This window comes from Aythya marila (assembly GCF_965140915.1).
Source record: "Aythya marila genome assembly, chromosome: 2".
NCBI lineage: Eukaryota > Metazoa > Chordata > Aves > Anseriformes > Anatidae > Aythya > Aythya marila.
This window is the reverse complement of record NC_139043.1, coordinates 50,685,346-50,706,492: the sequence shown is the minus strand read 5'-3', so window position 1 is coordinate 50,706,492 and position 21,147 is coordinate 50,685,346. Positions and strand designations below refer to the sequence as shown.

The 21,147-nt window shown below is 35.3% G+C and overlaps 1 protein-coding gene across 3 annotated transcripts in view; it reads left to right on the top strand.

Moving 5' to 3' along the window:
- CDKAL1 (CDKAL1 threonylcarbamoyladenosine tRNA methylthiotransferase) overlaps positions 1-21,147 on the top strand; it is a 427,133-nt gene that overhangs the window by 308,550 nt on the left and 97,436 nt on the right. For all 3 annotated transcript variants that reach the window (XM_082753985.1, XM_082753986.1, XM_082753987.1), the window contains 2 exons: positions 3,372-3,552; positions 19,556-19,618. In XM_082753985.1, coding sequence (XP_082610111.1) covers positions 3,372-3,552; positions 19,556-19,618 — 244 coding nt within the window. The remainder of the gene's footprint in view (positions 1-3,371; positions 3,553-19,555; positions 19,619-21,147) is intronic.

The window sequence follows — 21,147 nt, the reverse complement described above, 5'->3', positions numbered from 1 at the left end:
AGGATCACTGTATTCTTGATTCACTAAACAATGTGGTATGGTTCTTTACTGACCCTAGAAAAAATTTGCTGCAAGTGAATTTTTTGAGACTTACTCTAAATGCATTTATATAGTAAATGTTACAGAATGCGTACAGGGGGTGTTCAGCAATGTTTTCTTTGTTTACTTCGGAATAGACAAACTGCATATAATTCGAAAAAAAAAGAAGCAACACACACAGTTTAATATTGACTGTTGCACAACAGATTTGTTCTTGTGTAATTTTGTATCATAGTTCATAGCTGGGACAATTCTTTGAAGATCATCTGAGTCTACTCAGTAAAGAACTTAGTTCTGCTTTGTTTCAGACTGTCAGAGCAAAGGTAACCTTAATTTTCAAATGGATATGTTTTATATTTTTCCAGAATTATGTCTGTCTGTCTTAATCATTCCTTTCATTAAGGAATGATGCTTTGTGTGTGTGGAACTAATTCCACTTATTTTTTGTTCATGAATGCTTACAGAATGGGTAAGAGCTTGATTTTTGTCAGTAACTGTTTTTTATTCTGAGTGAAATCTCATATGCTTTTTTTCCCCTTTTGAAAACTTTTTCAATGGTATAATCAACAGTGGTATTAAAATGTACAATGCAATGTCATATTTTGGGCAGGCATACAGGATTGAACCGTAATTAATTGCTGTTGCTGAATACACCATGGTCCTTACTCTCTTTTCATACCCTAGCTTTTCTTTGTGTGTAATAATTCCATCCAGAGAGAAATCTAATTACTAAGATAATTAACACCTTATCACCAAATGGAGTTCAGACATTTGTACAGTTTATGAATTTTTAAAATATGTAATTTCCTTTTAACTGAGTGACAACTGGTGTTATGGAGAAAAAGAACATATTTTATTGTATCTAGCTTGATTGGACCTTATAATTCATGTTGCTATAGAAACAACCAAACCTTTATAAAGGATGGTATTACTACTACCATTGGTAATAAATGCTTTGACTGTTGCCGATAGTGTCATTAAAATGGTTAAAATAGCTTCATTATAATGGTTTTGTCAAATGTAATGCATGTTCTGTTCATACTCTGAGAAATGGCAGCTGATGTTACATGATACTGATTTATGAAGTAATGTATTTTTTCTTCCACAAGCTTACCATTACTGCACAAAACATTCGTGATGGGAAGAAAATCATGTTACAGAATGCAACCTCTGTTCATTCAGTCCATAAATCCAATGAATTCTGTTGTCACTTGATACCAAGCAGAACCTTGTATCTTGCAGTGTTTCAGTCTTAAGAATTCAATGGCAACTGAGGTGGTTTAACCAACAGTTTGGGGATTTTTGCTGCTCTGCATAATACTTATCTTGTTTCCCACTTGCAATTATTGGACTTACTCCTTGAAAATGTCCAGTATTATACATTTTTGATTTGGCATTCCAATTGTATATTTCAACTTAAATCTCAAATGCTTAAGCCTGAATTTATGAACTTAAAAAAGGAATCGAAAGAATTTGGTTTGTTTATTTTGTGAGGATTTTTCATTAGGAAAATGTAAAAGAAGATTTTAACAATACAGTGCCTAATAAATTCCTGTGTGGCTAACTATATATACAGACACATTAAAAAGAGACTTTTGTTTCAATGTAAGCTTATTGCCAGTACTTACATAAAAAAAACTGTGTTCATTTATGTTAAAAAAGTATTCTCAAAATATATTAACCCCCATACACTGTTTGTATTAAGGCCACTGTAGTGAATCTTGGCTGTGCACGCTCTGAGATTTCACATAATCAAATTACTAAGACAAATATTCTCCTCTTCCCCTTTCTTTTGTCTTTTGTCAACAGATTCTCCTGTTCCAGTAGACCTCATTGTTGGAAGGTTTTCTTTTGGCTATGCCAATGCAAGCTTCTTAGTTTCCTATGATTTTTTTCTATGGTGATGTACTGTCTAATAAGAAAAAAATAGTTCTCTTTGGCCATTTAGGTGCTTTATAAATGTCATTTAAACTAGATACTTTTGTATTTACAATTCTGCTGTCACTTGCCCAGATAATGGAAAGAGAAGCCTTCTGTCCCTTTCTTTAAGTTGGAAAAAGGCTTTGAAACCCTTTTTTAAGCTCAGGCATGAGCTTTGCTTCCTGTGGCAGCAGTCTTTATGCCCTTCACCCCTAAGAAAATTAATCTCAGATGTTCTCTTGCTTTAGCCTACTTAAAACTATAGAGCTATTCACATTTAAAGGGACCTCTAGAAGTCATCTCATCTATTCCTCCCACTTGAAACAGGACCAACTTTAAGTCAGATAACCACCAGTATCTTCATAGGATTCTTGCCTTTCCTAATAAATCATATTTTCTCCAGTTTATCATTGTTAGTGTCCAGAGATCATCTCTGTTGTAGACAAGGCCATGTCTATGTCAGCAGGGAGCACTGTGAGCACTTCCAAGCATTATACATTTCTGCCTCTCAGCAGACAAGGTTAGTCCTTATTCCCACTTTGCAAACAAGCAGGCTGAGATACAGAGTGATGCTGTGGTTTCCCAGATTCTCATAAGGCAGTGGTCATCCAGCTGGCTAGTCTCAGACTTGGAAAACTGAGTTGATATCTCCTGGGTCCCATACAGTGCTCTGTAAATACCATGCAGTAATCTCTTGGTTGAAGGACTCATTTTTCTGGGCCATGTGCTTAAGGGTTCTGTATATTCAGTCCAAGGGGAACAGTTAGAAAATGTTGACCTTGCTAAATAGGGACAGTTCACTGCCTGTGCATTTGTAAACTTCAGTATTTTGTTTTCCTTTTAAAGTAAGAAATCGTCTGCTTCTATGGAGTACTGAGTTAAAAATTAAATCATGACTAAAAGTTGCCTTATTGGTTCCGAAGCCATTTTTGTTCAAAATTGCTAGGCTCCATGATTGGAGATGCCAATCCCTTCTTTAGGGGGGGACTCTTCTCCTTTGAGATCAGTGTTTTAAGTTCTAATGGCTAAGTCTGAGAAGTTATAAATGTTGTGCATTATGTAATCAGAATTCAAGAAAATTGCAAGCTCTGCTGATCACCTATAATTTTTGATGAAGGAGGAGGTAGTCCAGATGTTTTCACTCATGTGTCATAATACTGATCCACTATTTGGTGCAATGTCTTTCTTCTATTGCTTGTGCTCTCGGCTGAGTACCAAATGCATTTTTCATTACCAAGCAATAATATTAAAATCTCTCTCTCTCTTTTTTTTTTTTTTTTTTTCAAAGATAATTTTAGGTCTCAATTTCTGTAGATAAAGTTGAAGAGTTACAAGTCTACATAAACTAGTATTTAATGGAATAACACTTACTTGTCCTAAGCTCGATGTTTCTTTATACTTTTTTTTTACAGAGTGCCTGGAATAACGATTGCTACAGACATCATCTGTGGTTTTCCAGGAGAGACAGATGAAGATTTTCAAGAAACAATGAAACTTGTGGAACAGTACAGGTTTCCGAGCTTATTTATTAATCAATTTTACCCACGCCCAGGAACCCCTGCTGCAAAAATGCATCAAGTTCCAGCTGCAGTGGTAAGATGCATTTTCTTCTGCCACCATACACAGTGTACTGAGATGTTTTTAAATATATAAAATGTGCATGAAAAAGTAGATTTTCTGCAGAACTATACTACAATTCAATTAAAGTTTTATGTAACTCCTCTTGAACTGCCTTTAGAGGTTTGCTAGATCACTAGATGCCTTGCCATATATTAATTATCATTTAGATTGCTAGGAAGGGTAAAATAATGGTTATACCGAAGTCATATCCTTTCTATCAATTTTTGGCTGAATGAAAACCAAGAACGGTAGCTGATTGATTACACTTTTTTTTTTTTTCCCCTGTTTTAAGACTTCCGTGGCTCTAGCAATCTTAAACCTGTTGCGAACAATTGTGCAAAGTATTAATAATAGAGAAATGGTAATCTTTGATTTACTTGTTAAATATCAAATTTGCACATACTTCGACAAAGACCTCCTTACACCCTTCTTATAAAGAAAACACCCTTCTTCTATGAAAGCAATTTTGCTGGTCTTTCTTCAGCCTTCATGTTAAAGGCCATTGATGAAATTTGCATTTAATCTTTCAGTTTTTAGGTGTTTTCCTTATTTGTGTTTTTGGCTGTGAAGCATAACTGTATCTGATTAACAACAATCTCATCTCAGATTCACATGAGGGGAAAAAAAAGTTTTAATATAGAAAGCAGGTGGCTATTTCATTGATATAAACATATATGTTTTTGTAAGTAGAACTATTAGCAATCACTTATGAAAGTATGGTTTGATTTTATTTTATTTTTAAGTTGCATTTGTGACTGCACAAGTTTTTCTAATCTGAATCTCAGAACAAAAAGTATACAAGGCTGCCAGCACAATAATTTAATTCACTATTATCCCATTGTTATGGGCATAAATAACATTTGTATTTCCTAATGGTGTAAGAATGAAAGTTGGCCAGCAATATAAGTCAGTTAGAATAAAAGACTTTCTTTCAATTTGCATATTCTGGTACACTAATACAATGTCAAAACTACATTCTGTACTTGTATCCCTTCTCTTGTATGTCTGGAAGCTAAGTAAGGAGTTCCTGCTTACTGCTCATGGTATATACCGTGAGCTCTGTAGGATGTATCAACTGAAGAAAACATAAAATGAAACTATATTTGGCTTCTTCAGTTTATTGTTCAGAGAATTACATCTTGAGTAATGATTGCTCATTTATTATAGGCCATCTCATTATAGAAAAAATGGAGTTTTCAAATATAAATAGCTGCTGTTGAAATAGTATACTTAGTGTAACCAACTGACAATACTGAATTATTTTTATTAATTTAGAATGGTTTTTACAAACATTTGAAATGAAAAATATGCAGATATGTACTTTTTGGAAGTTGGGAAGCTTAAAATTCAAAACATTGATTTATGTTTGTTTTGCATTTTTTCTATCCACTATTTTGTAAGCACACTATTTTCAAAGGAGCTGCAAAGATCTTAGGTTGATTTGTCTTCTGTTTAACTGTGTGCCATGGGGAGACGTTATGTGAAGAGCTAAATTATTTAAAGAACTTTAGCTGTTCTGTGGTTGGGGTGGTTACTTGGAAAATGGTAATGTCATTTTAACACAATTTTACGTTCTTTCTTCTTATTTCTAGCACTAGCACTTACTGTTTAGGGTTAGAATTGAAGAACTTTCAAAGAAGATGCAGCCCCTAATCCAGGGTTGATAGAAATCTATAATTAATAGGTTTTTTGTTTGTTTCTCCTTTTATTCTTTTTTTTTTTTGGTAGTCCTTTAAAAAAAAAATAATCCTGTGAGACCCTTTGTTCTTCATCTTCTAGAAATGGAAGGTAACCAGTCAAACAAAGCAGGAAGAGACTGTGCTAATGTTTTACTTTTGTATTCACATTACCTTCAGATAGAAGCTAATGGTCTCTCCTGCATTACCAAGAACATACTGAGATGTCATTCATCATTCTTCATCTAGACTAATTTACCATCTACCTTTCTCTGCTAGGATAAGGAAGTTACTATGCATGCTATGCACACTTTATCCTTTAACAAAATATTATTCATGTCATCTTACTGTGGATTAATTTATTGTATTTGCATAGGGAAAGGAATAGCACATAAAGCGACATCAAAATGTTATGCATGAGTGTCTGGGTGTACATGTGGGTAGACTGTACCACAGGAAGTTCTTAACAATATTCTCCATAGTGAATTGGCTGGTAGGATCTGTTTCTATGAAAACGATTTTGCTGGTATTATTTAATAATTACCGATGTTGAACCAGTGAAAAAATTATTTTGTTATTTCTGTATTTTTTCCTGAATGCTGGCTGTATCTGCTGTTATTTCAGTTTTGCAATATTTAGGCAGTGGGGAGATCTACTGCTCTTTGCAAAATGCTTCACTTTAGTGTGTTCCAGTTCTCCAGCTCTAATTCAAGATGGCTTCAGTGATCCTGCTGAAGTATCACAGCTGTAATAATAATATATTTGCCTTGTCAGTTCCTTTTAAGTTTGCTCTTTCTAGGAAGACCCTATGACTTTTAGGGATAGTTGGTGGAGTACTAAGCATAGAATAATTTAGTGCTTTTAAATTTTTAGTGGATAGTTTTTATAAAAGTCTTAAATACAATTGCTTTTCTGGAGAAAAATCTCATTTGAGCTTACCATAATAGGGAGAAAAAAAAATAATCAGTAGGTCCACATGGAATCTTTCCTTTGCATAGATGATTTATCGTTGAAAGCCTTACAGGCACCGATCTTTTCCGAAAAGGGCAGATGACACTAATCCAGATGGACAGATCTGCCACCATAAATTCAGAAAAGACAGTTAAGGCTGCAGGCCTGTCTTGTTTCTCCTGGAGAAAAAATGTCCATGGAGAATCAGACATCTGTCTAAATGGTCTCATCATTTCATAACAATCAATTAGGTTATGCTTACTATAAATTCTGTCTCCAGTGTAGAGAAAAGTTAGAGCATAATTAAGCAAAGCTAAGCATAATTTTCTATTTGTAAGCAATTGCAGTGATTTGCTGAGTGATGTATTTAAAAAATGAGTCAAGATGTTGTTTGAAATGTTATGATACCCCAAAATTCTGTTTGTTCATTTGTTTTTCTGGCTTTTACCCCCATCTCATACATTTACTGCTGAGTACATTATCTCAGGTATGAGTTTGGATGCTCATAATCTCCAGCGGGATCTCTGTACAAAATTCTTATTCTGAAATGTGTTAACTATAAAGTGCTATTTTATAGGTTGTAATTATTATTATTTTGGATCTGGATTTCTTCATTTCCCTATTGCATTTAATCGTAAAAGTAATATTGCTGATAGTTGCATATTTCAAAATGCAGGTTCTAGTCAGGTATATATTTTAGTGAGCAATGTAATAGAACAAGATTTAGTGGTGTATGGCAGGGTGTTTTTTTATTTAGCTGCATTGCAAAGGATCCAACTATGTTAGTTCTAAATGTAAAAATTTCTGTTTGTAAAATCAAGCATCTGTAACTTTTTATGCTCTTGATACTTTTAAATTCACTGTACTTTATTTTTCAAGGAACTGTTAATTGTCTGGAGATTTGGCGAGGGAAGAGTTATCTCTGTCCTTGAGATATGGTCTGTCACAATTTATGAAAGCATTAGGGAATGTTGTTGTCTTTCATTCACCTTGGTTTCTGTCACGTGGAAACAAAGTGAAGAGAGAGCCATTTTGCAAATAAGTGTCGTCGTAAGGTACAGCTAGGTTCGTCCCTATTGAGAACTGGAGATGGCAGCTGTTTTGAGAGCAGTAGTGTGACTGTAGCTTCATGATTACACTGCCCTCAGCTGCAGCGTGGCTGGATTCCAACCTTTCTATATGTATTTGCAATGTGCTAAACCTTTGAGTTAATTAGTGTAAATATTAGATTTTTTTTTTTTCAAAAAAGCTTTGTGAGATCTAGATAAAAGACTGTATTCAATTTCTCTCACAATCACTCTCTCTCTCTTTATATATATATATATATATCATAAAATAATTACCTCGTTCCCAGCCAGAAAATTTAATGTCAGTCAACTGCTGGACCTTTCCTTTAATTTGTCTGAAGAGTGTCTACTTGACTTTTATCTCTGTATTTAGTTATGTTAAGCATGCTGCTTACTATATTGTGAGGAATAATTAAGTTATAAAATTCGTACCTGAACTGCCATATGATCTCAAGAATCATTTACTTCAGAAAGAGAGGTAGGCACAGGATATTCCTGTGTTCATCCATCCATGCTGTAGGTGGTTTGCCCCCTGATGTCCATCCACCTGCAAATGCTGTGTCCAGGAAAAATGCCTCCTGAATCTAAATCCTCATCTGTCTAGATACTGGGCATTTTTTTTTTCTGTTAAATATGCCCGCTGTTCCATTGTTACTAGGATAAATCTATGCACTGAGCCATTATTTTCTATCGGGATAGTATAATGCCACGTGCACCCTCTCCATGTTGCTTTCCAGACAAGTTGTGTTTGGCCCTTTGGGGTTGTCATTCATTTCTGTGTAAGCAAACCAACAAGCTGGTAATTTATCCCTTACATCTATGATAGCCTTTTTTTTTTTTTTTTTTTTTTTTTTCCTCTAAGACTGCCTTGCTCTTGCTTCCTTTTAAGGGTTCTCCAGTACATTTCCTAGCACCCCTTTGTGGCTGAATGCCCACAGATTCCTTATAGTGCAGGACATTGGAAATAGGCATTCTTGAGTACCAGCAGGTATGGCATGATGTTTAACTTGTCCTTTGCTGGATAGATGTAGGTTTTGTAGTTCTGAATATCCATGGACAAACAGCTAGATCTCCTGTGACAGCTCATGTGCTCATTATCTATTCAGAATAAAGGATTGCCCATGTGTCCTCACACTGCCCCTGTCTGATTAGGAAACAACCACATCCCTCATTCAGGCGCTACCAGTTGTCCTCTCCCTCAGTACCTTTTTAGTCTAAGCAGCTGGACACCAACTGGAATAGCATTGCTTGTGCAAGGGACTCTTTTTGTTCCTTTGAGCTCCCTCAGTAAGTTCTGTAGCTAAATGGCATCATGTGCCCCAGGAGCTGTATGCAGCTGTGATAATTGCTTCTGGAGTATCAAAGATGCTTGGCCCCTGACACCCCTCTCCAACACATGCAGTAATGCATGATGTAGCCTGCAGAATGTACTTTGTGTAGGAGAAATCAACACTGATCAACATCTGTGCTTGACTGCTGAACCTCTGTACTATGCTTTGTTTCCTCAGCAGTACGGTTTTATTTATTGCTTGCTACTTTGCCTGAGCAAGGACTTTTACAGCAAGTTCGGCAACAGAGTTAAAAATGCGGAGGCTGGAGGGGAAAGCAGACCATGAAGGAAAAATCAATATATAATCCTTCATATTTGTCAGTGAACTATTGAAGTATCGCAAGTTAACGTTTTCCTGCAAGTTTTGCACTTCCTCTAGTAGTTTTATTTACACCATGTTTCCTTATACTTTTTATAAGATTGATGTGAGTACTGCGGAAAGCCTTACTCATCAAGATAGCTATGCTTTCTCATACATGCAAAGGCAGTTGTGCCTTGCACAACTTGTTTTAATTGATGTAGCTGCTGGTTACTGGGGACAAATCAGTGTTTGCTCTTTGTATTCCTTTCTGGATGCTTAGAGATAGTTTTGCACACTTTTCTCTATGTTTTTCCGAGAGTTATACAAGCTAACTGATCTATGAGAGCCTGGTTTTTCCTTTTTCCCTGATTTAAACGTGGATGAAGAATCTGGCTTCTTTAAGAATGCTGTATCTTCAAATCTACCACAGTGCTCGCAATTCACTATGCAGCCAGAACTGCAGGTTTGTGTAATGAAGTCAAAGGAAGGTAATTACCTGTAAATATCTTTTGTGCTTGAAAATGCTGCTAAATAGAATTTTACAGAAATTATAGACAATTATTTTTTTCCCAAGCTAGATTCAGCTTAAGTTCAAACCACTTTAATTTATTTGACCAGGTGCTGAAACGAAAGTCTGTTGTTGTTGTGTAAAACAGTTGAGCTGGTATGTTTTAAAACAGGTTGTACCCTTTAGTGAAGCTGTAAACGATCTGCCTCTGGAGCTGCTGAAAAATCAGTTCATAACTGAATCTGGGGAATGAGTGAAATTCCACAGTCACAGCTGGACTTTGCAGAGTCAGGCCTCTGGGAAAGGACAAGAACATTTTGACTCTAGCCTTGAGCCATGTCTCTTAAGTCTTGCACTGGTGTTCAGACACCTGGTAGAATGTCGTACGCCTTCAAGGAGCACAACTGTGTTGCTTGAAAAAGCAAGTCAAAATTCACAGCTAGTCTGGAAATACACTTGGGAATCCCAGTTGGTTTGTTTTTGTTTTTGTTTTTTTTTTAATTATGCTGTTTTTTACAGCAGAAGTGATGGGAACAAAAATTACCAACAGCTTCCTTATAAGCTGTTTACTAATGTAGTTTGAAAATTTGAGCATTTCAAAGTAAATGTACAGCTATAGGTTCAAACTAGGCCATGTTGTTAAGAAAAAGAATTAAAGGACGCTGGAAAATAAAATGAGAAGGATATATACAGGGAGGAGAGTACAGAGTTCTTTCTAAACTTTGCTTTCAAGACAGAAGTAGAAACAGATTCTGTAAAGAGGCTGAAAGCACTGCTAACATAGTATAGAACATATTGAAGTCACGTACAGTTCACATGTTGTGAATGTCCAGTATAAAGAACTACTTTTATGAAGTTGTAGTCCTGTATGGTTTTCAGTGCACATAGACATTTGATTTACCATCCTCCTTCCTCTTTGAGTCCATCCCGAAACCCTGACAGATTCTATGATTTTAGTTGTAAAGAAGCTGAAATAGTATCAGAAGTTTTGTATACCACATATTTCTGCACTGAGTAGAAGGAGAGAAGGTACTCTACACAGACTATGTTAAATAGTATTTGATGTTGCGAGAGAACATTTTTTTACCTCCAATACAAATATATATATGATTAGCATTGCAGGGAAATTTCTTATTTCGGTACAAACTTTTTCTCACAAGAGTTCAAAAGTCAAAAATAGGAATGTAATTCAGTGAAATAAGTTTTGCAGTGTTGTGAAGGTTTTTTTCCTTGTTGTTTTTTATGGTTTAGCACCTATAGCATTTGCTTATAAAAAAGAGAGAAGTGTATATCATTCTTCTACCTTCTTGGATGTCTCTTAATCTGCTGTTTATCTTAATGGCCTTGGGCAGACTGAGCAGTCTCTCGGTGTCCTGAGTTTATCTATTTCAGATTCAGCATGACTACTAGGCTCCAGAGATTATCAGTCCTCAGAAAACTTCCATATACTATCCTTTCAGCATGTAATATTCCTGTCTTTGGCCTGCTGTTTTCGTTACATCTCCATACATACCCATAGGTACCCTGCAGAACTCATGCACGCAAGGGGGCCTTTATGGCAAGTGGATGTTGTGTTTGTGTATTCTGTATCCTTTCCTCTCCAATGGCTCCTAATTAAGTGGAAAAAACATGGAAGTTTTAACTCTGTCTTTCTATCACTTGTACGTGAATTATAGTTAGATATCAGAAATCTTTTTTTAATCCAGAATTTTAGTACGCTTTAGGAACCAGACTTCCCAGAGCTGGAAACAGTGCAAGTGGCTGTAGACACAAAAGAGGACTGCTCATAACTTAATCCATAAAATTGGATGTATGCTTCAGAACATCAATATATATCCAAAATAAAATAATAGTAATAATAATTAAAAAAAGCTCTTGGCTTAGGCAGTTCTGGACTTCCTCAAATGAAAGCATAATTTAGATTTAATAGTTTGGTACTTAACATGAATAGCAAATGAATAATCTATGCAGATCTGGTATTAATTATGTCACTTAAATGGTCTTAGCTTTACTGCTTTATTACCTTTGTTGTCTAGCATAAATGGGTTCTGGTTGAGTGTACTAGTGTACTAGTTTTGTGTCTACCTGTAGCTGTTATTTTAAGACTCCAGGAGAAGAATTTGCTAGTGCCATAAACCCAGTTTAATATATATATATATTTTAAATGTTGCAGACATAAATATAATTCTAATTTTTTAAACCTGCAGTTTCCCTTTACTGTTTTTCAATATAAATTTGTTATTTTTTTTTATATCATGGAGTTGGCTAAGCTTGTCCATCATTTGCAAATCACATGACCTTTATGACGTTCCATAAATTCTGCTTTTGAGGACACTGAAATATCCCGAGGTGGGTCCTCGTTGACCCTTTCCTGAACTCCATCTATCTTTAATAATCCAAGCACATTCCTTCAAAACCATCACAGTTGATCAGGTCACGGTGTGCTTTGGAACCTGTATCTTCTGCTGCTGTGGTTGCTGTGCCTGCACCCTGGTCACCGTGCTGAAAATCTGCGTGGAATTTGCAACTGCTGAACAAGTGGAAGCAGATTGGAGGACTTCATTATAAACTGAGATGAAACAGGGCAGATACAGGGCAATTCTTGCGTGTCTGATGAATTTGTGTCTTTGTGGGTACACAAGTGGTCTCTCCCACACAGCACGCATTTGAGCACTGCATATTGCTCTTTCATACCACACCGTACCTTCTGGAGCACTTCCTTTCTGCTCTTTTTGTTGTTTCTGGGATGCTGGAAAGCTAGATGCTTTTGAGGCAGCTGTTGTGCAATAGACGACGTGGATTTCTTACCACATTATAAAAAGGAAAATAATGCACTGTAAACAGCTCTGTCCTGGACTTATGTGTTTTATTACTAAAAAATATCTTGCAATTCTTTGTTTTATTTTATTGCAGAAGTGGGTGTAATTCCAAATCAGCCTATTCCTTGTGACCAATCACTTTATTTCTGATTCAGTGTCAATCTAATTCAAAATCTGTCTGATACATCAAGCCAAGTTTCTGTCAGACACCTTTGTTCTATGATATCTTTTTGGGCTAAGAAGAATTCCTAAATCAGTTACAGTGGCATCCTTAGAAAATATCCACTTCATGTAGATAAAGGTAGATTATCAAAATTTGGGTATGAATTCCAGGCATAAAAATCTGCCATATGTGAAAAAGGGCATTTAGAAATGATATCTAATGAAGACAACTAAAATGTAAGGTCCCTCAGGAAGAACAAGCATTGAAGTCCCTTTTCTAAATAAAATATTTCTTTGTGAAAGTCTTCATAGTAATTTTTATGTAGTTTATGCTCTGGTAAGGGGGAGAATTTGCTATGAAGAAGGTATAGGAAGTGTTAATCCCAAACTAAATTAAAGTTTACCAGAAGCAATATGGATTCATTAAGATTTGTAAAATATGCAAGTTCACAGAGTTTGTATTACATAGCTGAAATTATTAGAGGCAAAAAAAAGAGAAAATTGCAATGCCCAGTGTTTAACTGAAGCAATATTTTTCAAAAAAATTGTTTCAAACATGTTGACAGATACTTTTGTGACGATTCTATGCTGTTTTCTGAAGACATTTGTATTTTTCATAAATAAGAATCTCTGCTTAAAATATGAACCAGACTAAACCATGATTATTTGTGTTGTCATAATCCTGAATACACTTTAATGTTTCTGATCATTTTTAAGATTCATATTTTTTTGAAAAGATGTGCAAAGTTTTATACATTTCCCTCTTTGGGGGAAAAAAGCCACATTGCATGGGCTCATATAAAACTTTGTTTTAAATTTATTTTAATAAAGATTCACTGACTATGTAAAGTACACAAAGACTAACGAATATACAAAATCTAAAATATCGATGTGTAATTCTGTTGTTAATAGTATCTGGAAAATATGTCTACCATACTGGGACATTAAGATAAACTGCTGAGTATGACATACCGTGTGCTAAGTGACCTTTTGCTTGGCTACACCAGAAATTATTGAAGTAATTTCTTAAACCAAGCTAAATAATGAAATACATGTGTATCAATAATTAAAGCAGAGCAGTGCAGTGTGTCAATTTTGAAATGGTAATGTAGGTAGGTTAGGTCAGGACTAGCTAATCCCAAAGTGTTTTTTTGTTTTTGTTTTGTTTTGTTTTTGTCTGCTTCATTTTAGATGTGATCAGAAGGACAGGACTGGTATCAGTGGAAGTAAATTAGCAATAAGAAGCAGGAAACTTGTCAAGTCTGTGTTGTTACTTCTGTCTGGTCAGACCTTATAGGGCACAGACACAAGACCATAATGAACACCAGCTTTATCATGAAATCTGGCTGGGGTACAACATTTTTTTCAAGTTTACCTGAAGGTGATGCACTGAATAACTCCAGGTCAAAGAGAACGGTTCATTGCTTTCTGATCTCCTCTTAGAAATTGTTTTGCAGAACAAGAGGTAATCTGTAACCTTTGATAACTTGGCAGTTTCGGTGACTTGACTTATATCTGTGTTGTGGTTACATGTATAGAAATTTAAGACTTTATGGACTGAATCTCCAAGCAAGGTGTATGAACTGAATCTCCCCAGCAAGGTGTATGGACTGAATCTCCCAAGCAAGGAACAAAGAAATATTCCTTGGTTACAGTAGATGCTACACGTTCCTATGTTATTTTGTCAGTTAACTCTTTGGAGATATAAATTAGGCCAGTCCGTGTATTTTGGTAGGGTGCTTCTGAACTCCATTCTCTTATAAAAGTTTGGGGGTTTGGAGCTGCCCAAGGCCTTTGTTATTTTGAGATCACTGAATTACTAGGGGGTGGGCATGGATATACAGCTTTTCTACTGCTCTAAAAAGCATGTTACTGAAATTACAGAATCACAGAATTTCTAGGTTGGAATAAACCTCAAGATCATCGAGTCCAACCTCTGACCTAACACTAACAGTCCCCACTAAACCATATCCCTAAGCTCTACATCTAAACGTCTTTTGAAGACCTCCAGGGATGGTGACTCCACCACTTGCCTGGGCAGCCTGTTCCAATGTCTAACAACCCTTTTGGTAAAGAAGTTCTTCCTAAGATTCAACCTAAAACTCCCCTGGTGCAACTTGAGCCCATTCCCCCTCGTCCTGTCACCAGGCACGTGGGAGAACAGACCAACCCCCACCTCGCTACAGCCTCCCTTGAGGTACCTATAGAGAGCAATAAGGTCGCCCCTGAGCCTCCTCTTCTCCAGGCTGAACAAGCCCAGCTCCCTCAGCCGCTCCTCGTAGGACTTGTTCTCCAGGCCCCTCACCAGCTTCGTCGCCCTTCTCTGTACCCGCTCAAGCACCTCCATGTCCTTCTTGTAGCGAGGGGCCCAAAACTGAACACAGTACTTGAGGTGTGGCCTCACCAGAGCCAAGTACAGGGGGAGCATTCTCTAAATTAGCATTATATAACTAAATATACACCTACTATATATACATGCCTACTACACAAGCAAGCAGTGTGGTTTCCCAGACTTGTTTGAAAGAAATGTTACTATTACTTGTTAGCGTGATCAAGTGCATGAGATGCTTCATAAGCTCTAAATCAAATAAGATTACTGAGGCAAAACTAAATTTTGTTTTAATTCTAATCCAGTAGGATGCAAAGGAGAGAAATAGGGGAGAAGATAGGTGAAAGATGATCTGAAATATTTATCTGGTTGCCTTGACACATTGCTATTCACTGTCACCATTAGGGAAACGAAGGATGTTTGAATGGAACAAGGTACAAGGCCCTGCTTCTGAGTAAGGCCCCACATACTGGAGGAACTGTAAGGGTTGGAAGCAGGAAAAAAAAAAGGGAGAATTTTGCTGATGTTATAAGGCTGCCACCTTCAAAGAAATTGGTAGAATCTGCAGATCTGCAGTGGTATTTGACTGGAATTATTAAGGACCTTGAAGGTGAAAACAGACATATTAAAACAGAACATTGAATTTAAAGGAAAACAGTACATCACTGGTTTCATATCAGGGAGTAATCTCAAAATCCTTTATTACTAGGTGAAAAACTGAGAATATTCCATATAAGTTAGCTGCTTCTAAGTAATCTATAATAAAAATATCTCAGCGATATTGGAATTCTCATTCACACTGAACATGATAGACCATGCTTACAGGAAAGCAAACAAGTTACAGGCTACAATAATATCATCAGAAAGACACGTAGTTATCATCTGTGCAAGCAAAGAGGATTACCAGAAAAGTGTAATATACCTGTGTGAGTCCATGGTATTTAGTATTCAGTATAGTTATTTCATTTCTAAGCTTATTTTTATGAAGTACTTTCTCTTCACAAAAAATGTGTAGTTAGGTTACCCCTACCTTTACCCTATTTTCACACCATTATATAGAAAAAAAAAATTAAGTTTAGCTTTATTTTTCTAAAGTAGACAATACAAAATTCCATGCTGGTTAGCTATTGTGTAGAAAATGTTTTGTGGTTTTACAGACTAAACCTACATTTTATTTATTTATGTATTGTATTCTGTTTGTTCTTTAAGTGATACGATCTACATTGTAGTCTTCAAGCATTAGAAAATATCTCATTATTACCATAAATCAGTGCACAGGGAAAAAAGTAAAACCACAAGAATCTCATCATTCTTGGCTTTTATTGGTTTATAATTCTGAATGGGACTAAAGGGAAGCTTTACTGATGCTATATTTTAAGTATATAATATGCATCTCAGATGGCCAATGCCCCTTTAAAATCTCAAAAGTTATGAGTAAGATCTCAGAAAATCTCAGGCCCAGAAAATCAGTCAAAGAGAAAATATTTAGATTAAAATGTGTTATATGCTTGTATGCTTACAAGAAAAAAAAAATCATGAAATTATGATGCGTTGTTTTCTTGATACTGACATTATCTATGTATGTTGTAAGAAATATCATTAGTTGATGTTGGCTTTTTATTTATAACTGCATTTTGGACACTATTGTTTGAGAAGTGTTTGATTACTTCCATATATTTTAGTAGAAAGATTGAAGTAATTCATATGCACCAGCTTTGTGTCACTTGGGGAAGCCCTTCTGTCTTGGGATACTTATGTGTAAAATATATGATTTTATAGTATTAAACTTGGTCCCGCAACTGCACTTTCATCTATTCTTCATCAAGCTTTTCCATACTTCTTCAAGTTAAAGGCAGCAATAAAAAGTATTTCTGTTGTATCTCCTGTATAATATAACATTTTAAAAATGTATTGAAACAGAAAAGTGAAAAGTTGTTTGCATGCTCACATGCAATTTTTTTTTCCTAAGTGACCCATATTAACATAGTATCTGAACGCCCGTCTGTATCTCTGTAGGTTTAAAATTTAAGTCAGCACAGGATTGAATCATCAGAATTTTGCAGCCCATCAAAACTCCTACCCCTGTATCACAGGCCCTGCTATCAGTCTCTGCTCTTTTCATTTTTGGAAATACCACATGCTGAGATGTATGTTGAATTAAAAAAAAAAAAATAAAAATCAGAAATATAATAAATTTAGAAATACCTTGTGGAGTTCCAAGAGAGTGTTTGAAAACAGTAGTGCTGCTGTACATGGAGCATAATGATGGGAAAGTACATTTGCCTAAATTCTGAAGCTGTTTTGGTGTGTTGTTGGTTTGTAGTTTTTGTTTGTTTGTTTGTTTTTTTAACCAGAAGATTTGACAGCAGTACTGGTACAGAACAAAGGAATGGGCAATCAGAACACAAAGGGAAAGAGCAGGAAGACAGAGGGAAGAAGAACATTTTGATATTGGCCAAGGGAAGGATGTGTTAGAGTCAAGCTGCGTCAGGGAAAGAAGTCTTGGGGAGATGCACTTAATTAGACAGTAACATAGGGCTCGAGCTACATTTAGCTACAATGCTAAAACATTTTTGTCTCATCGTATTCAAAGTTCCAAAAAAACAGTCAAATACTGTTTAGATTTAGATTAACTAAGCAGGTAGGACATCCTGGGAGTTTTCTGGGAGCATTTATTCATGTGTGTCTCTGGAAGCTCCATTCCACATTCCTCTGTTTCATGAATTTCCTCAGTCAGGAGCATTTTCCTTTTGTAAACAAGCAAACAAAACAGAGCAAAACTTCTACCTTTTGTGAGTGAGGAAAGAAACTGTGATTTCCTGTAATAAAAAAGTGGAAGATGTATAAGGGGTGGCACCTTCATTCTTTGTCTTGTCTAACCAAGTGTGTGACTGGCAGTTTGGACATAGTGTGAAGGTGAAGGATGGGGCCATAAAATTTCACTGATTTTTACTGAAGCTATTTCAATAAAAATACTCAAAATCACTTTGTTTGCACTCAAAATGAGGGAAATAGTCTTCAGTAAAAAAAGAAGAAAAAAAGAATTTACTTTTTTTTTCTTGATTTTGTTCGTTTCTCCTAGAAAGTTTAGTGGAGGTCTCTAGATTCCAAACTAAAATGCTTTTGTCTACTTTTTGCATGATTATACATTAAATTAATTTTAAGAAACTTTAAAATAATCATTTTGATATCTCTATTCAACTTACTATGGCATCTCTCCAAATCCCTTTTATATGATTTTAAGCATTTTTGCTTTTCATAACCGTACAAGGAATGAAGTCGTAGGGTGGAGATGGAGTTTGGGTTGTGCTACATGAAGCTTTCACTTGAATGTTTTGGTGTTTTGTTCCCACCCCTTTGGAAATAAAACAGGTATTAATGGGGGCTAGATAGCCAAGATTCCTCTACTAAGGGAGATCTTTTCTTTGGCAAAGGCATATTGGATTGCTGAGAAATTCTATACTAACAAAAACATCTTTATTAGTATCAGTTTTGTTGGTTTTAAAGTTTTGTTGCTTAGTAAACTCACATAAACAGGGCCTGTTAGGTATTACTTACTGTAAATTAATAGAATTGTCTATAATAATAATAAATAACCCTCTCATGCTGAAAAGAAAATTCACCATTCTTTGAACAGGGGCAAGAGATTGTCTGACTATTTAATGGCCACAACTGAGTTAGTGACCTCACAGAAGTAGATCGCTAATCTGATGCCTTTAATGACTCAGAAATATCCAGCTGTCATAAATTTGTACAAGTAACTAAAGTTATTCCTTCTGTGACTAAGTGTATGTGTCTGAACATTTCACTGAAAGTAAAGACAGCGTAAGGAAAGGAAATACATAATGAAAAATTACTAAATTGTCCTACAGTTTTCGGAAGTGCAGTCGTGCAGCTGTATGTTTAGTTCACGGAATGCTAGAGACATGACTAGATCCTACCAGTTGGAAAACTGCTTTTGTGGGAGTGATGGCTAGAGCAAGACAACAGTACAGACTGCAAGCAAGGAATTCTTGTCGTTGTCTCCTCTTTATGGTTTCCGACGTAGAGTGCTCTGCCTTCCTGAGCTATGAATAAAGTCAACATAGTTTTTGACATAAGAAAACTCTGAACTTATTTGTGACTCATCCCTGTATTAAAGATGATGAATGTTTTTTCCTCTGCCCCCCTTCCATAGGATGCAGCTGAGAGAGTTCTATGTAACATCTGCTGAAATCACTGAAAGGTCTTTCATTGATTTCAGTAGAAGCTGGATTAAACAGGGTTTGTTTTTGAACTTTGTTCCTAAGAGAAAGAGCTTCTTTCCCTTTGCCTTGGCATTAAATGGCATACCACCTATTAATTTTCCACAATCAAGGCAAAGAGAGTATTAGCATCAAAAGAAATAGAAAAATAATATATGCTTTTTCTTTAAACCGCCTTCCTTTTAAACCTAATCTGCTATAAAGCAAGACTGCAAGTAAACACTAGAATAGCAGACAAGTCTTTGCATGATTCGAGCCTAATCTTCAAGCTTTGTTATCTATATTCTAAAACATTATTTATGATTTATTGTTCAGAAATTAAAACAAATCTGAATTATTTACACATTCCACTGATGTTCCATAGATTAGTATTTATTTTTTTATGAAGGATATGTTCTTAGCATTGTTAATATATATGTTAATTATTTCCTGTGATATTTAATATACTTAATCTGCATACACTGCTCTTCAGTTCCATTAACAAAGTGGGGATAGAATGTGTTTGTACCTGCACACAGCTTTTTAAATCTCTAGTCTCTTTCTTTTTCCTTTAACTTTTCTGATACAGTTTATTAATATTACTTTTCAGAAAAAACAAAGAACAAAGGATCTGTCTCAGCTGTTTCATTCATACAATCCATATGATCACAAGGTAAGAAAAAATATGGTAGCTACATTTCTTGTTAAGAATAATTCCAAACATTCATGATAACTACATTTTGTTATTTTTATTCAAAAGGTAGAGGAAATTATAAAATTGAAAGCGTTAAGGCATTCATGTCATTTAAATTCTTCTATCATATACATTTCTCTGTTTCTTGATGCCAAGCTTGGAAAGTTGCATTTTGTTTGTTTTTGTTTTTTAAGTCAATGACTTGCATTAACCTCCTAGAAGTATAATTTATAGATTACCACTAAATCGTGTGAAGTGATGTTATGTGGTATCTGATTCCCCTCTTTTTTCTCTCTGTTCAGAAACTTTGTTACCCTTGAGTATGGTTAGCCTGTTGTGTCAATTAGGCCCTGAGATACATGATACTAATGAATTATCTATTGATTCCGAAACCCTCATTGGAAGGTGCTGCTTTACTAACAGCCTGTTGGTTGTTTTGGGGAAGAGGAAAAAGTATTTTCCTCTTCATTATATTTTCTTCATTATTACTTGATCCTGATTTGTAAAATCTGGGAAACGTAACTATACCCCATGCCATAGGGGAAGGAAGACAAGATCAATTCCCAAAGAACCTTGCAATTATAAAATAAAGAGCTAAAGCAATTACAAGAAGATTTTGGAGTACCAGGAGACAGAGACGATAAAATTGGGTCAAAAGGCAGTGATTACAGCATTCTGTGCTATAACTATTTGTCATGGTTTGGTTTTTTTTTTGTTTGTTTGTTTGTTTTGTTTTGTTTTTTTGTTTTGTAGACGTTATGCAAAAGAATGCATTAAGCAGATTTTGAAGAGAGAGTTAAGAAAGCTTGTAAATACTTTGAGGGAGTTTCTCCAATCTTGGATCAATCTGTGGGCTTGTTTTTTTGTTTTTTTTTTAAGCAAGTATATTAGATCCTTCAACAATTTATAAGCAGTATGAGATCACTCTGCTTCTGTTTTGCAAAATGCATGTGATTTTGCAAGTTTACATACATAGATACACATTTGTAAAAAGAGCTGAGTTTTATAATTGGGGAAAGAAGGTAGCAGAAGTATGTATGTATGTGCACCTATCTATATGTATAAACACAGGAAAAGTGTGCGTGTCTGTGTAACTACAGGTACATCTGTGAGAAAGAAATACATTCTGTAAATATTAATGGATTAAATACATCAGGCAAGTTGTTTCTGTGAGAGTTTTATAGTTACCACCTATATTTACATTTAAAAAAAAAAGTCAAACAGTAGGTTTTCTATAATTTTAATAATTATATGTCATTTCAAGTTAAATCCATCAAACTATTTTTTTGTAGATAGGCTTTCATTGTCTGCAAGACCTGGTAAAGCAGATGTTAAGGGCCTGTGAAAACTGACAAACATGAAGAATAAAGGAAATCAGTGTAAAAAGATTTTGAATTGGATCATTGTTCTTCTGAGTTGAAGCTTTTTAAGTTAAATATAACAGTAAGTTAATTAATTTCTAATACGGAGAAGTAAGTGATGAACCAGAAGCTTTGATATTCTTCTCA